This window comes from Lutjanus erythropterus, chromosome 4, assembly GCF_056507025.1.
Source record: "Lutjanus erythropterus isolate fLutEry1 chromosome 4, fLutEry1.hap2, whole genome shotgun sequence".
Lineage (NCBI taxonomy): Eukaryota > Metazoa > Chordata > Actinopteri > Lutjaniformes > Lutjanidae > Lutjanus > Lutjanus erythropterus.
The window spans coordinates 13,287,266-13,303,696 of NC_139320.1; the positions used below are offsets into that span (position 1 = coordinate 13,287,266).

Here is a 16,431-nt window from a genome sequence, read left to right on the forward strand (position 1 = left end):
TACAAGAAAATTAAAAATTGTACGGATTCAATTACAATGTTTACACTGGAATTATGGTTCAGAGTACTGAAAAACTACAGGGTAAAGAAAGAAAGAGATGTGCTTAGATGGGTAGCATTCGACAGTAATTTTAAACCAGCAATGTATGATAAAGGATTCAAACAGTGGGTAAACAAAGGAGTCACAGCATGGTACACTTTACAGAAGGATAGGGAGCTGGAGAGTTTCCAAAACATGAAAGACAACTATGGTATAGATAAGCATGAGTTCTACAGGTACCTTCAATTAAGAGATTATTATAAAAAGGAAATCAGGGTGGATCCCTCCATGGAAACGAATGGTGTGATTCAAATTATAATAAATTCATACAATGGAATAAAAATTAGAATCATATCTGCTCTATACCAAAAATTGATGGTGCATAAACACTCAACTAAGTATATAAAAGCCAAATGGGAATCAGAGTTTAGCGTGAAAATTTCAGGTGAGGATTGGCAAGATATATGGAAATATCATCAGACATCCACCAATTCACGGATATGGAAGGAATTTTCCTGGAAAAATTTGATTCGTTTTTTTATTACACCCAAGGTCAAGAACAAGTATAAGGGTACAGACTTAGCATGCTGGAGGAAATGTGGAACAGTAGATGCAGATCACTCACACATATTTTGGAAATGTCATAAAGTACAGAAGTTTTGGGAAATTGTACACAAAACTATACAAAAGATTTTGGAGTATGATATTCCTATGAGCTACATGGTGCTATATTTCTGTAATTTTAATTCTATTAAAGAGACTATAAGAGTAAGGGATTAGTTTTTAATCAAAATACTGTTGATAGCAGGTAAGAAAGCTATTACGAGGAAATGGGGTAAAGTGGATCCTCCCAGTCAGGACCAGTGGATTGGGATTGTAGAAGAAATCTACACAATGGAAAAATTGACACATCGCCTGAGACTACAACAAGCACAGATGGAAGAAAAATGGGAGCCAAAAACAGCGACAAAGACAACAGACAGAAACAACCGATATAGATTAAGATATTAAGACAAAAGACGAACTGCTGGTGATGCGACTCCCAAACATGTATTTTATATATTTTGGTTTTGCCTTGAATGAGGATTGTTCATGTAAGGCTTGTATATGTAAAAAATGGATGTAGAAATCAACAATAAAAAACTAAGTGGAAAAAAAAAAAAGATTTGCCCTCATCTTGAAATTCCCATGGTCCAAATGTGCCTCCTTCCAAAACATTCAAACAGTTCACCAGGCAGATGTTGACAAGCAGCCAAGAAAAAGATGATAAGGATATTTACTTCTCTCCCCAGGAATAGATCAGGAGTGTGGAACATACATTTATACTTTTGTTGAATGTTTTTGTTGTTAAGTCTTGCATGTGTGTTAGTGGAGTCAACTTTTATGCACTTAACTAGTCACAGTTATTTATGCAGGGTGTCTGCAGATTTCAACGAGTTAAATTTAACACTATGAATGCAATTTGAGACATATTTCATATCCATCCTAGCAAAAGTGTATGCACAGTTTGCATTAGCGATTATTGGTTCAATACTGGTTTTGTTTTGTAGTTTCTTCTTGCAAAAAATAAATCTAAAAGAGACAGAAGTTAAGACAAAGTTTAGACATTTTAAAGCCTCAAATTCATACTGGATCTTGATTTTTTTAAAGACTGTAAGAAACCCTGTTAGTGTCTTGTTTTTTTTTTTTATTTCATTACCAAAAGCAGAAAAGAAAGAAAGGGTGTCTTGTGTTGATTGCAGGAGCCTGAATGATATTGTGGCAAACTTTGCGATATCAGCAAATATTATATCATTGTGTCAATCCATGTAATATTATACTCTGATGAAATGTGATTTACACCCCTAAGAGGTACCCATACACTAATAAAAAAAAGGAAAAATGAAACCTGTAATGACATTATCAAAATGGTAACTGTGATGTTGTGTTAATATCTTTGTGTGACTCACCTGGTCTAACCACTGCTGGTGTAGCAGCAGCAGCAGCAGCAGCTGTGACGCTCTCACCGTTGGCCTGGGCCACTGCTGTACTTTCTGTTCCAGGTATGGCTGTCTGTTAAGACACACACACACACACAACACAAGGTAAGGTATGACCTTAGTGGTGAGGACAGCACTCGTTTTTCCCACATGACTCGGAAAAATACTGGCGTTACATTAGCTCCTAGTTTGCTATATGAACTACACGTGAGGACTCTTATCACGGATCAGTCTGATTTTGACAGGTTCTAGTGTTATAGATTTATGAGGGCTGGCAATCTTCAACATTCCCCATAAAGTAATAACATATAGACAGCAGAGGCAAGTAAGTGTTATTTAAAAATCCATTTGACATATAATAGACTAAGCTGAAACTTACACAGTAACATACTGTAAGACTACACTGTACATATACATGATCTATTTTTAACATGGGTGCAAAAAAATATTTGTGCCTGGTAGCATCAGTGGGCTGTATAAACAGCCTCTAGTATACATTTTAAGTGCAAAGTAATTGTCAGTGGTAACCACTAATGGGGGTTGGTCAATGTCGATATTTAGACAGCAGGGCAGCCATGAGAAGCTTCACCAAAGGCTGATATATAATGCTGGTATAAAAAAGTAAAAGTCATGTATAATTACATTATTGTATGTTAGTGTGTCTGCTGTGTTTGCTCCAGATGTTGGTATTGTAGCTCACCTGTGGTGGGGTTGGGGTGGAGCCACTACGGCCCCCTGACATAATCTCCTCTGTAATGTCTCGACCTCCTTGGTTAGGGTCTCTTATTCTGATCTGTGGAGCAGAGGGACGAGATCCACAGTCAAGAGTGAGGACACAAATAATGACAGAAAAGATAGAGGAAATTAATCTGTATGTGAAACTTGAAGGAAAAAGGACCTGAAGGGACAGTTTATCCCAAAATCAAAAATATGATCTGTAGTACTATTTATCCATCTAGATAGTTTTGGTGCGAGATGCTGAATTTTGAAAATACTAGCCAGATGGTGCTTGGTTTGTGGTGCTCAAAGCCAAAAAAATATATCCGGAAAACTCAAGAGCAATGTCTCTTTCCAGAAATCACGGCCCAATTACTCTACTTTACTTTAGTGCAGGAACTCCTTTCTTGATATCAAGATAATCCACAGGCTGTGTTATGCGTAGTGCTGTATAAGGACTACTTTCTTGCTATGATAGAATCCACCGGAACTATTTTCTGTCTGCTAGAAAGAAAATAGTTCCATTAGTTTCCATTATGGGAAACAGCTGACAATCAAGGTTGGGGATTATTTTAAGTGACCAGGTCTTGATTTCTTGAAAGAGACACTGATATGTCTGAGTTATTGAAATGTTTTTTTGGTGCTTCAAACACTACAAGCTTTAGTTCCATTATATTTGAAAGATAGCAGACAAAACTCGGCAACTCACACAAAAAAATAGATAGATAAATAACACTGCAGGCTAGAGGAATAGAAATATGTATTTTTGACCTTTAAACTGGCTGCTACACATGCTTTCTACTATAAAGAAAGAAAAGAAGGGAGAAAGGCAAAGGGTTAAACTGTTTCAGGGTGAGGTGAGCAGCCTGTAAGAGAAGAGCTGCCTTCCCATGAGTCAATGCATACAGTGGTCAGCCCTTTCAGCTTCTCGCTAGCTGCCTCTGATTCAATGAAAGCTACATTTCTCACATTGTGAACACTGAGGCACACCAAATCCAAAAACCAACCGCCGTGCAAATTCCTCTGCGCTTCAGCTTGTTAGTCACCAATGAAGCTGTTTGACTGAGCGAGAAGCAAGTTAACCAACCTTCAGATAAATTCCACTGCTAGTTTAAGTTGTTGCAAAAAATGCCTAACTCTCAAGAAGGCAGACAACATACAGCTCTCAGCCAGAGGGGAAAAAACAGAATCAAAATCTGATCATTCACTCACAAGTCCATACATTACAAACACATGCTTTCTATTCAGCACTCTTTTTCTCTCACTCACGCTCTACATACTTACTCAAGGAAGTCAGAGCTGTCACGAAACTGGTGCGAGTCACAGTGCTACTAAATAAAGTGACACACAGTCACTGGACAAATATTAAACTGGAAAAAGTTAACAGCAAACTGCTAGAAACGCTGCTGCTCTCCGGCCTATTTTTGACTTAAAGAAGAGCAATATTTGCTTGCTGCTACTGACCTTTACCTGGTTCAGTCTGTCAGCGACTCCCCTCCCGAAGGACTACTAACCCTAGCGGGCCTCTTTCATCCTGGAGCTGGAGTAGCTGTTCCAGCGGACTCCGGGATTGGACTTTAAACCCCACAAAGCAGGGTGGTGGGTGGACGCAGCCAGTGTAGTTGTACCTCAGCTTAACTCACACACATCCAGGCAACACGCCGGCAGAACGGGACAGAGCAGGGCTGGGCCTGACTGTCAGTAAGCTAGCTAGCAACTTGACTCTCTCATACGCTGAACAGAACAGGGAGGGGAGAAAAAAAGGATAAAGCGACTGGCCTTGTAAAGCTATGGTATTGGAATGCACAAGCCCGCCCACAGAGACTAACAGACAGTTAAAGGGGCCGGAGGGGTAGGGTAGGGGGGAATGGGAGGGTTTCCAGGAAAAAAAAAAAGGTACCCTTATCAAATGAGCTGGAGCTAGCAGAAGAAACTCCCCCTTTTCCTCATTCTCTCTGTCTGCTCAGTCATACTGCACACTCTAGTCGCTCCTCAGATTTTTTTTTTTTCTTTGAGCTCACCCCTTCTGAGAGCAGAGGAAACAGCACGGGAGGAGGAGGAGGGGGTGCCACAGCAGCAGAGGAAGGCTGGTTGGTTAGCCCTTCCGGCTCAGAAGGGGGAGGAGACCAGTGGCCACGTGGAGCTGAGCTATGTGCTGACATGTCCTTCACCCCCCTCCCCTCTAGATATTCTCTTTGACACACAGTCAGAGGGAGAGCAAGAGAGCAGGAAAGTAGAAAAAAGGCAATTTGCAAGGGGACAACTTTTGCATGTCACCACACACTAAAAGGGTTCAAGTTTGATAAATGGTGGCAATTAATACATGAGTGCCACAGGCTAGAAAATACCTGAGTACCCATTTTAAAATGCAGAAAGTTTAAATACATACATAAAGCTTCCTTCTTTCTTTATATGACTTGCATGGTACTACGAACAGGGTTTCTGCAGGTTACAACAGCTAAGGATATGAAGGAAACTCGTAGTCCATGTTTTATAATTTCTTCAGCATGATCAATAACATTTTTTCTCACTTTTAAATGTCGGACTAAAGTGGGGATGTTACAATTCTCAAAATCCATGATTCAGTTTAACTTTCACTTTTAAGGTCTCAAATCAAACTGAATTTCAAAAATTTTTTCAGCACTGACAGCTATGCCATTGTTAAGACTTTAATTTGTCCATTTTTTTTCCTTAAAAAGACAGCTGTCATGGTATCAAGTGTGATAAAACAGACAGTTTTTCAATATTCTACATGAAGGCCATATAGTCAGACTTAAATAATTTATTTAACATGTAATAATAATAGGCTTAATTTATTTGACCACTCAATTGGGAACAGCAAACATTAGGAGAGTCACAGATCATGTATAAAGACCTAACCATAAGACATGTCAAAATCATATTTAAGATATTTTCAGGCTTAAAATTCAGATAATTTAATTTCAGACTATGTACCTCTGGACAGCAAAATAGCCTTGCAGTTCTACGTACACCGTCCTGTAAATGGAAGATCACAGATCGCCCTCACCAGAGCTTTTGTCTCCTGCTGACATGTCCTTTACAAGACACTAAATCACTACCTGCTCTCTCAAAGTGTATCACTCCCAAAAAGCAGGAATGCAAAGCTTGTGGTGTGCACAGATGCCTTTACATTGCAATCATATGGCTGAACTGCTCACTCAAGCAGTAGATATGTGCTGCAGTTCCTCCACTGACTGTCATACTGAGCTTTACTGGGGAGGTTTTACATTTTGTGTGGTTGTGTGTGTGACAGAGACACTACGTGTGTGCAGGGCCTTGAAGCTTGCATCGGCCGGGGTCCATGGGAATGGGCCAAAGTACACCCTAGGCAACCAGTGTCACTGATAAGGGAGAGGGACGAGAACGAGTGGCAAAAGATCTGAGTCCCAGCATTTAACTTGAAGAGCATTTTCTTCCTAACATAACAGATAAAAGAGATTAACACTACACGAGGCCTTAATATATGAATGATTCTACAAAGAAATTACAAATGATGTCATCTTATTTCTTTCAACAAAGAATACTTACGATGGATTTGGGAAGTTTAATCAGCTTAAGACAATCACAAACCAGCCTCCATAAACAAAAAAAATTTTTGTCAGGCCAAAAATTAGCCCACAAAACTGCGGCAAAATCTAGACAAAAGTAGTTCCAAGACACACAGGATGGTTGATGAACAGAGCATTAAAGGAAAAAGCAAATACAGCCACTAGCACATTTAAATAACTCCAGTTTTTGCCTCCCCTGTTACTATAAATTATTACAACAGACATTTGCACAGATCACTCACTCAAGTACACAACTGCTTTTATCAAAAATAAATACTGGACAACAAATACGTGTCATACAAGATAACCGAACACAAGTGTCATTTTGGCTGCAATCTTTGGTTGAATAAAAAATCTTGCGAGACAGGTTGAAAAACAACTTAACAGCGCAGGAGAGAGACTAGTTTTCATTCTAGCTAGATGCAAGAGTCTCTGAGGAATCTGGAAAGATCTAAAAGTCATTCCTCAAGTGTTAACTGGCATGACAGAAGTCTCAAATGTAAAAACGATGATTACATGAGAGGCACAAACTGGGGCTTCACAGAGTGCTACCACATACCAGGCGAGGGCCATCTTAGAGAGCAAAGGAAACACTAGACATACTGTAGAACTGGGGAAGATGTCGTACAGCAGCTTAGGCTTACAGAAGACCAAGTTAAGGTTAAGTTTACCACTATCTGTTTCAATCAGTAAACTGAACTCCATGTCCAGACTCAGGAATGGCTCTAGAATCATCTTCAGACAGATTGCACAACTGACTGGCTGGATTTTCTCAAAACCAGCAGGTCATTGGATTACTACAGAAAAAACATTATTACTTGTTCATATTAGTGCAAATGAGTTATTAAGCAACTCTTACACAGAAAGGATAAATTCTAAACATTGTTTTTCCACATTGCATATTTCCTTTTCTACCGTGACTCTTCAAGCATTCAGAAAATAATCAGTTTACGTTATTTGAGAACTTCCATGATCCGTAATGAGTTTTGAAAAGAAAGACGTAGTATTACATTGTCTGGCTAACATTTATAACAATGGCTTTCCATAATGTTTTTTGGGCAGTCGGTAAATACTTTTGCTATCAAAAGCATTTTAAATGGATTTAAAATAGACTTGCACCGATTAATCGGCAATGCTCGGAATCGGGCCGGTTTTCACGTGACTGGCCTTGACCGACCGGCCGGTCAGCGTCACAAATCCGGTTCTGTGCCCGTCATTGTCACACACATGTTCTGCACAATGGTCACGTCATGCGCGCAGCAGACAAACTGACCGTGACGTCAACACAGCACTGATAACAGCTACACACTCAGACACATGCTTGCATGAAGCTGGTGTTAGCGATTCCAAGAACAGGATAAAGAGAAGACAGACAGTCTACAACAGGACAGAGCAGCTGACAGTGTCGCAGAACAGCCGTAAACTCTCTAGCTCTTCAGGCTAATGCTAGCAAGCTAGCAGCAGACTGCTGTTCACAGAGGAACAGTTAAAATCTCACCTCCTGTTCTAGCTGAAGAAACAGCCTGTGTTGATGTGTCTCCTAAAACGTTTTTTCATCCAGACTCCTTAAACTTCTGTGTCTGTTTCTGTGTCACGGCAAAGTTTTACTGCAAATTGTTGCACCGCGTCAGTCTCCGGTTTATTTACATGCGCTTCCACAGGACATCACGTGAAATCGTGTCCCGCGAAATCCCGCGAGTTTCCATGATCTCACCAGATCACGTTCACCCAATTCATAATCTTAATATAAAATTATAATAAAACCTGGTTGAAATCTGGAGGACGTTGGAGAAAGTATTAAATGAAAATTAAATAGTCAGTGTCTTATTATGAACATATTTACAAGAAAAGTTGTCAATTACAGTTTTTAGAAAGTTTGAAAATCGGTCACACCCCTCAAAAATCGGAAATCGGAATCGGCTAAGAAAGTTGAAATCGGTGCAAGTCTAATTTAGAATTGTACTCTTTAATAGGGGTGAAAATGAATGTGTCAACCCACATTTACGTAATTACCGATTGGAACCACCACAGAGTTATTTAAACTGGTAGTGTAAAACAGGCTTTAAACTGCCAACAGTGGAACACCTGAATGGAAAATTGCTTCCAAAACTATCATCTCAAATCTGGGTGCAGAACACCAGCTTGGTGTTGGACAATTTAATTTTAAGAGATCCTATTAGACTTTTGAGTAAGTTTGTCCAAAATATGAAACAGTGCCGATGTTTATCAGTAAAACATATGCTAGATTAGCTAGATGAGCACTGTGCCAACCTAAACTAACACAACATAAGTGGGCAGATTTGTATAAAGCTCTAAATAAATTTACTCAAAACATTTTGTAGAGCATAAACCACATAGGACCTGAAGCCAAACTATTATACCGTGCATCTGGAAGTCTAATTATTTACCTTGGTGAGATTTTCCCTACACACAAAACAGTGATTGTCCCTCAGCGATCCTGTACAGTACAAGACACTTGGTGCATTCATGTGCTCTCTTCTAGATCCTTGTTCCAAGAAAGATATATTAAATATTAAAGTGCATTTTGCTCATATAAAGAATGGATCTGTTTCATAATTTATATATTAATATATTCACTGGTGGTCTTTTTGCTGTTTGGAAGCTGTTCTACATAACTCAACAGGCATTATTTACATAAACAACTTGAGGGTGAGCAGTCAGTAGCTATATTAAGAAGGGATACTTTATAACACTCTTTTGACTTCACTCAGTGTAAAGTTTACAAATTGATGTGACTGTTATGTGTGCAAGTTTCTTGCATGCAGTTGTGCATGTTGCAGCCTGTTGCATTAACACAAAATACAGCACGCAAGTATAGAGATATAGATATGTCTGGTTTGCCAGACTACTAGCTAAATTTCAAGCAGGACAATAATGACGTGCACTCAAATCTTCTTTTTATAGGTTTTGTACATTCGATACAAGGGGTGTCACAATTTTAATATTAAAACAAAAATTAAGCTAAATGAGCTTTCAATTTCAATAATCAAAATACTTGCAGAAGAAAAAACAACACTCCAAGATGATAACAGCTTAAAGGCCATTATATCACACCATACAGACTATCTTTTTAAATAATTTGAAAATGCAAATGACAGTTGTCAGGGCATAAAACAAATGGTCTGTTGATCTTTACAAATCAAGACTCAGAAGTCTAAGAACAGAAAAGTTTAACTGAATTGTGGATTTGGAGAGTTGTGACACCCCTATTTAACACTATAATGAATTGAAATTGCATAATTTTAAAGATGTGATATCAAAAAACTATTGATTCTTTGATAAGTTCTCAGTCTGCAAAATCACCAAGATGTCTACATAGATATAGTTAAAATTATCAGAGAAAAATTCAGTTTATTACAGTAGCTTCCTGGCCCTGGACATTTCTCACACAAATATGATGTATTCAGATGTAAGTACCATAAAAGAAAAGTGCCATTTAAAATATCTGACCTACACTGATAAACAGTTCTTGTCAAAATATGGCTGATAACAAAATTTTCCATTTTAGGCGAACTGCTTTAAAGTCTGTGTAACTTTCCAACTAACATTTCCACCATGTTTGACAATAAAGAAAGATCCTTTCTGGGTTCACTAGTCGTTCATTCTGCTGATAAATTGTGGGGAGATAAGTCTTAAGTAGGTAATATGAAAAAATCCTGAGCCAGATATTTACATAAGCCATTTCAGAGTGTAAGATGTGTTGTGTGGTAAGATGCTGACTGTACCTGTTTACGTTCCCGTTTGGTGTGGATGTGTTGGGGAGGCTGAGGTGGTGGTTGCTGCTGTTGAGGGGCAGGGTTCATAATGACGGGTGCCGCCTGCACCGACGGGGTGAACTGAGGCTGGGCAGGGTAGTAGGCCCCTGCTGTGGATCAGACAGAGAGAAGAATGTAAATCAACACACACTGACTTAATCCTATAGCTATAACTTCACACATCAGCACTGTTGCACAGACACACAGCTCATATCAACAGCATACAGCTGGTGTTTACACAACAGCATTATATTGCCATTGTTCTGAAAGTCATGTTAGGCTACTGTGAGGCAGCAACTGCATCTAAAATGTACAGGTTTTATTTCCTGATGATTTGCAACAGCTGCAGTTTTATGTTCACAGCAGTTATAATGTCACTGCAGTGAGGTAACTGCACTTTTTTTAAGTACTAAATTCTTCTCACTACCACATGAGGATGTGTTACATTTAAAGCATCCATCAAATGTAAGAACAAGGTTTCTGCAGGACTAAATTTAAGCCTTTTTGAGACCATTATAAATGCAACTTAAGACCTATTTCACAACTACAAAAATGTTTGCTAAATTTTAATCGCAGGTCTTCTCAGTCCAGAATTAACCAGTGATGCTAACCAAGAAAGAGCTAAAACAAAAAAAAAAGAATTAACTGAATTAACTAAAAACCAACATAAACGCTGGGAGCTAATAAAGAACACATCTCATTGGAGCCGAACTGATATATCATTCAGCTGGTGTATTGGCCAGATATGAGACTAAGACAGATATGTTGGTATCGACGTGGTGGCTGACATGCACCAATGAAAACAGAACATGCAATATAGAAAATTATGCTTGGGGTCATATGTTTCAGAAAACAGTCATCTGAGTACCTTTGCATAGTTATATCAGTAGCACAACCCGCACAGAAAAGCTAAATTTTTATTCCCAGCTCAAAAATTCACTATATTGGCCACAAAATTGGCCAATGCAATTCCTGAATTTTTCCCCTTTAAAACTGGTATCATCTAGAAAATTCCACATCGGTCAGGCTCTACACCACATTAAACTTAATTTCCCATATTACAATAATAAACTGTACTTAAGTTTGGGATATAGTGGTCCCAGTAATATTCCTGTCAACACTGTGAAGAAACCCTAAAGGAGAGTGCTTGTGTAAAATTAAATTTTTTAATATGTCTATCAGAGCAGTATGTCAGTGTTGTTGTTACAACTCTTTGTCTAAACGGGACAGGATAACCTTAACATTGTGATTAATAGATAATGAACAAGTACATCAATGAAGAGGTTGGGACACTGATCATTTAAACTGTTCTAGGACATTAACATCAAGCCATCAATCAGCTTACTGAATAATTCAATCATGTTTTGCAGAAACCTTGCCAGCATGATTATCAGTAAATCATTTCAGCTCTACACTTTCATACAGGCTGAGTGTCTGCTGACTGAAATCAAGTATCAGGTGATTGTAATTTAACATGTTCAGAAAATAGCACAAATTTCAGTTGCTTAATTTCCACCAGCACTTTTTGTTATTCTTGCCTCTAAACATTGCTGTAGTGGAGTAATGACATCTTAAGAAAACTGCAAGCTGCAACTTTTCAACTCACTCAATCATGACAGTTACAGAAATTTACTTGAACATGGCACCTGGAAGGCCCTGCAGGTAGGCCTTCAGACCATGACACAGCAGGCTCTCCCTCTGCCCGAACGTGCATTGGCCTTATTTCTTAAGGCCATCAATATTTATCACACTCACAAATTTGTCAAGAAAGCTGCAGCCAACGTGACCAAGAAAAAAAAAATTCAGAAACTTTAAAATAACAACTCTATTAGCCAAACCGGTCAATAATGTCAACAAGACATCCAACATTCAGTGATATTACCTGGCCTTGTAACTGGCCTCGATTACAGTTCAGACCCAGCTGTAGCCCACATTCACAGGACTGGGGTGAAAAAAATCTCCTCAGATTGAAGAGGCCTCTCTTTCAGCCCGGCGGTAGCTAGCTCCTGCTCTGCCTCTCTCCCCCTCTGCAGGCATTTCAGTCTAACTCACATTACTGAGTCTGCATTGTTGACCAGGAGCAGCACAGCCTAAATATAGTCAAAACCCCACACCGGCTGGGGGAAGAGAGCGCGCAAGAGGGAAAGGGAGGGAAGACAGACTCAGAGAGAAGGGAGAACAGGAGCATGCTCAAAACCAGAAAGCCAGAATGAGACTTTCCTTGGACGACGTCCCGATATAAATAAGAGGCTTGCGATATGACTCACAAAGTGTGAGAGATTGAGAGAGCAATGGGAAGGGAAGGGGGGGGCTGCAAAGAGACACACCATCTATCCAGGCGACACCTACCCTCAGAATCCGCCTGCTCTTGAGACCCACGGTTCCCCATGCTGAATGCCTGCTGAATGCAAAACTGCGTATGTGGACAGAAAAAGTAGAGGGGGTTTCTCTTCAAACCCCCTCTCTAACTTCTTCCTGTCCTCTCTACAGGTGCCCTCTCAGAATGACTTCTTTTAATGCTCAGCCCTCCCTCTTCCAGCGTGTCTCCATTTTGCTCCTCCCTCTGACCTTCCTGATTCCTCCCTGCCTTTCACTTTTTTCCCCACCTTCCTCCCTCCCTCCCTTTCCCCCTCTACATAGCACTGGCAGGCAAGCTGTTCAGCTGTGTCAGTCAGAGTGGCTCTGATTTGTCTGAAGACTCCCCTGTCTCTCCAGCCAAGACAAGTGATCTGATCCATGCTGGCAAAGACATTACAACCTCCTACAAAGTAGTGTTGTCACTATACCAGACTTTTGACTTTGATGCCAATGCCAAGTTTAGTATCATGACACTCAATACCAAAATGACACTTGAGACAGAATCTGGTTTGATACATGATACTAGAGAGGAAACAGAATGTCCACGAGGGTTGCAAAACCATGAGACCCACAGAGACACAAATACATTAGCATGGATATCTCAACATTACTCTAAAAAACAGTGATTCATATAAACATAATCATTACTTATGACCCACTAGAGGTGTGTGGTGTGCAGAAGCCCTGCTGCCTTGTGCCTACATTTCTTTATTTTCTCATTATTTTGGTGCACTCTTCATCTACTACATCGATATTTGACATTGTGGGAATGAAACTAACAATCAGCCATCTTTCTGGTGTGTTTACAAACAGCTCAAACAAATCCAACTCATTCTACCTGTAATTATTTCATTTTAATTTTATACATATGAGTTTAGAGGGTCAAATGTTAATTCTAACATGTGTTAGAGACCTGCCCTGCACAATGCCTATGTATTATTCTATGAATAGATCCAAATCTACAAACAATGATTTTACCAACAGGCAATTTCCACTTCTGTACTACAGCAACCAATCATATTTTGTCTTTTTTTTTGCCATTATGTTCACTATGGACACTGTTAAAATGAGATATGATGTGCAATATTGTAGGAAATTATGATTATTATATCATTATTCTCATTTTCATTGAAAAACATATGGAAATGATTATGATGTGACATTTGCAACACAACAATAATTAGCTTAAAATTATATTTTGACACACCATTTCACTTTTAACATGGAAAAAAGACTGGAGTAGAAATAACAGAACAAAACGATGTTTCTAGTGTACAGTTCAGTCGAAGACCCACAACAGGTACCATACACTGGGAAATTGTAATACCAAACCTTTTAGAATAAATTTAGTATGAAAAAATTCCTAACTTTCAGCATACTGTGTAACACCACTACAAAGTGGGTGGGCCATGTGGGAAGAGTTAAGCAAATCAGCTCAGTTGTGTGTGGGGAGGTGGGGTGGGGGGTGGGTCTTAAAAATAGTAGTACTCCGTCAGCACTGTGTGTGTGTCTGTGTTACTACCTGACTGCTACAAAAGGACTAAGTGGTCAGAGAGACTGCTCCACTTAGAGGGCCAGAGGGGGGTGTTGGAGTGAAATCCATGGATTGTTGCTACTCATTTAATCAGACTTTGTGAGGTGCATTGTAAGTCCTGAAGGGAAAAAGTCTCACTGACACAGATAAACAGTATATCTGTGTCATTTCCTTGCCTCTGTGACAGAGTGTTACCTGAAACAGCCCTTGAAACCCCTGCACTTTCAAAGTCAGTGTAGTGGTCAAGCCCTTAAGAGACCAGAGTGGGAGAGCCATGTGTCGGTGTCACATGACCAGTTATTTAGTGATACGTGCCAACCTCGTATCCTGACATGCCATGTGACTCACAGAATGACCAATGTGACACACGCCCACCAACACAAACACATGGGACGTAATGTCCTGTGCGGTCACGCAAATATCTGGTGTAAATGGCAACACACCTCTCTCATACCACCAGCAGACTGTGGAGAGACTAACTTATCTGGATAACAAAGAGAGATCCAGTAATTTAACTCTTGCATAGTCACCCCAATAAACATAACAGACATTATGAGATACACTGCATGCCTCTGGTCAGAATCAGGAAACAAGGTTTGAAACAACTCATCTGTCTTCGCTGCTTCAATACATTCTGACAGGGCTGCACAGTTTGGATTATTGGTTGTTGGTTCCAAGTTGGTTTAGTTTTGCATCACAACGTAATTGGTACAAATCTTCAATTTATGTCAAAATACTAAAAAAAAGGGGGGGTTTCCCCTACACCAGTGTTCATATCAGAAATTGACAATAAGCTTCTATTTTATCCAAATTCTAAAGCAGTTATTTCTGATTGTGAATTATGCTCAGGTAAACACTAAACAAACGCAAGACTAGTAAAAACTGCAGATTTGCCCTGATCAACATATCTTGTTGTCCAGATGTAAGAAAACATGTTACAGACCCCTACAAATGTCACATCATCATGATTTCAATATTTTTTTTTCATGGGAATGAAGCCCAATGCTCCAGCATAGAAGGCTGTCAGAGGACTTGGCTTCAGAACCCAACACACATTTTGTGGGCATAGGATCAAATCAATAAAAGCTTAATCAGAAGTTTGAATTTAAATTTTTAAGACAAACTCCCCAGAGGCTGTATATCATGCATCCTCTAAATCTAGTGCAAATTCACAACGTCACGTTTTACAAAAGATCAGACTTGTCCAATGATAAGTAATATAGACCAAACATATATATGTATTTGTTTATATTTTGTAACTATTACCATTATTGAAAGTGTATTTATCTATTTTCATTTTCAACGATCTCATCAAATTACATTAAAATATGTACTCAGATACTCGCATATTACTTCCACATACATCAGTGATTCACGCCGGATGTTAAGGGCAAAATCTAATATCAAAATGCACAGTGACATTGGGACTACAATGCAGTCCCCCTTAAGAGATTTTCCAATTTGATAAGTTTCTTATATTTTCTTTTCTGCACTGACAGAGAGAATCGAATATAAGCCAGTTATAAATCTCTTTAATAATTAACATATTGCCCCCAGGACAAAAAAACAGCTGTCTGAAAACAGACAGAGTTTTGAATGAGCCAACAAAAAATAATTTATAGGTTTACTAGAAATTCTCTACATTTTTTTTTGCATACGCAGGTGCAGAGTGTGCAGAGGGTGCAGAGGTATTGTTCAGGTATCCTGCAGTGCACATACACTGATGTGCAAAGAGCATGACATGGAAAGCCTAATAGGAAGAATTGTGTTTTTACAGTCCTGTATTCAGGCCAGTGCATTCTATTGCTGATGAGCTACAGTTTAAACAAAGACAACACATAGTTCAGATGCCTGCTAGTGGGGGGTCAGCAAGTTTGTTTTCAGGACATCATCATTTCTTGTGGTGTACTGACACTCAGCTGCCTCTAGAGGGTGTGCCAACACATGGGATCAACAACAAACATCTGTAATGCTGCTGTTTTCAGTAGGAGATGTGAAGTAATATGAAGACAGAATATGTTTGGTATGAATAAACACAAAGAAAAAAAAGCCTAAAATGCTCATGTGTGTGAACTGTGAGAGTTACATTCTTTGTATGTATTATGGAAAATGCTCTTATAGTGGTACATTTTCTGTAATGCTCAATGCATATGTTATTTATGCTGATAGGCTTGAATTAAATTTTCTGGAGTGGCTGTTTCACTCAGCCTAGTTTGACAGTGAGAATCAGCAACTTTTAACTTTTTCCAGATTGCAGCCACACCCTCAGTGACAACACAATGCTGCAAATGCATTTCATTATGGCCATATGTTCCATGTTTGATAAGAATAAAGTAATCTCGGCTGATTTCCAGAAAGACAGTAGAGAGATTTCATTGCTCTTGTAAAGGAAATATCAATTCTGTTACTTCATCTTCTTTGAAGCAGAACAGCTGTGTGTGTGGAAGACTGGATGCAGA

General features: G+C 39.2%; 1 protein-coding gene across 8 annotated transcripts in view; it reads right to left on the bottom strand.

The window, feature by feature from the left end:
- The window catches only part of eif4g1b (eukaryotic translation initiation factor 4 gamma, 1b), a 55,000-nt gene that overhangs the window by 21,272 nt on the left and 17,297 nt on the right, over positions 1 to 16,431 (bottom strand). For 4 of the 8 annotated variants that reach the window (XM_084717011.1, XM_084717010.1, XM_084717009.1 and 1 more), the window contains 3 exons: positions 10,051 to 10,190; positions 2,719 to 2,811; positions 1,989 to 2,091 (listed from right to left, as the gene is read on the bottom strand). In XM_084717011.1, the coding sequence (XP_084573137.1) occupies positions 1,989 to 2,091; positions 2,719 to 2,811; positions 10,051 to 10,190 (336 nt within the window). Of the gene's footprint in view, positions 1 to 1,988; positions 2,092 to 2,718; positions 2,812 to 4,199; positions 4,589 to 10,050; positions 10,191 to 11,962; positions 12,126 to 12,429; positions 12,581 to 16,431 lie in introns of those variants that run through there. The other 4 variants (XM_084717012.1, XM_084717013.1, XM_084717015.1 and 1 more) reach the window with 4 other exon arrangements.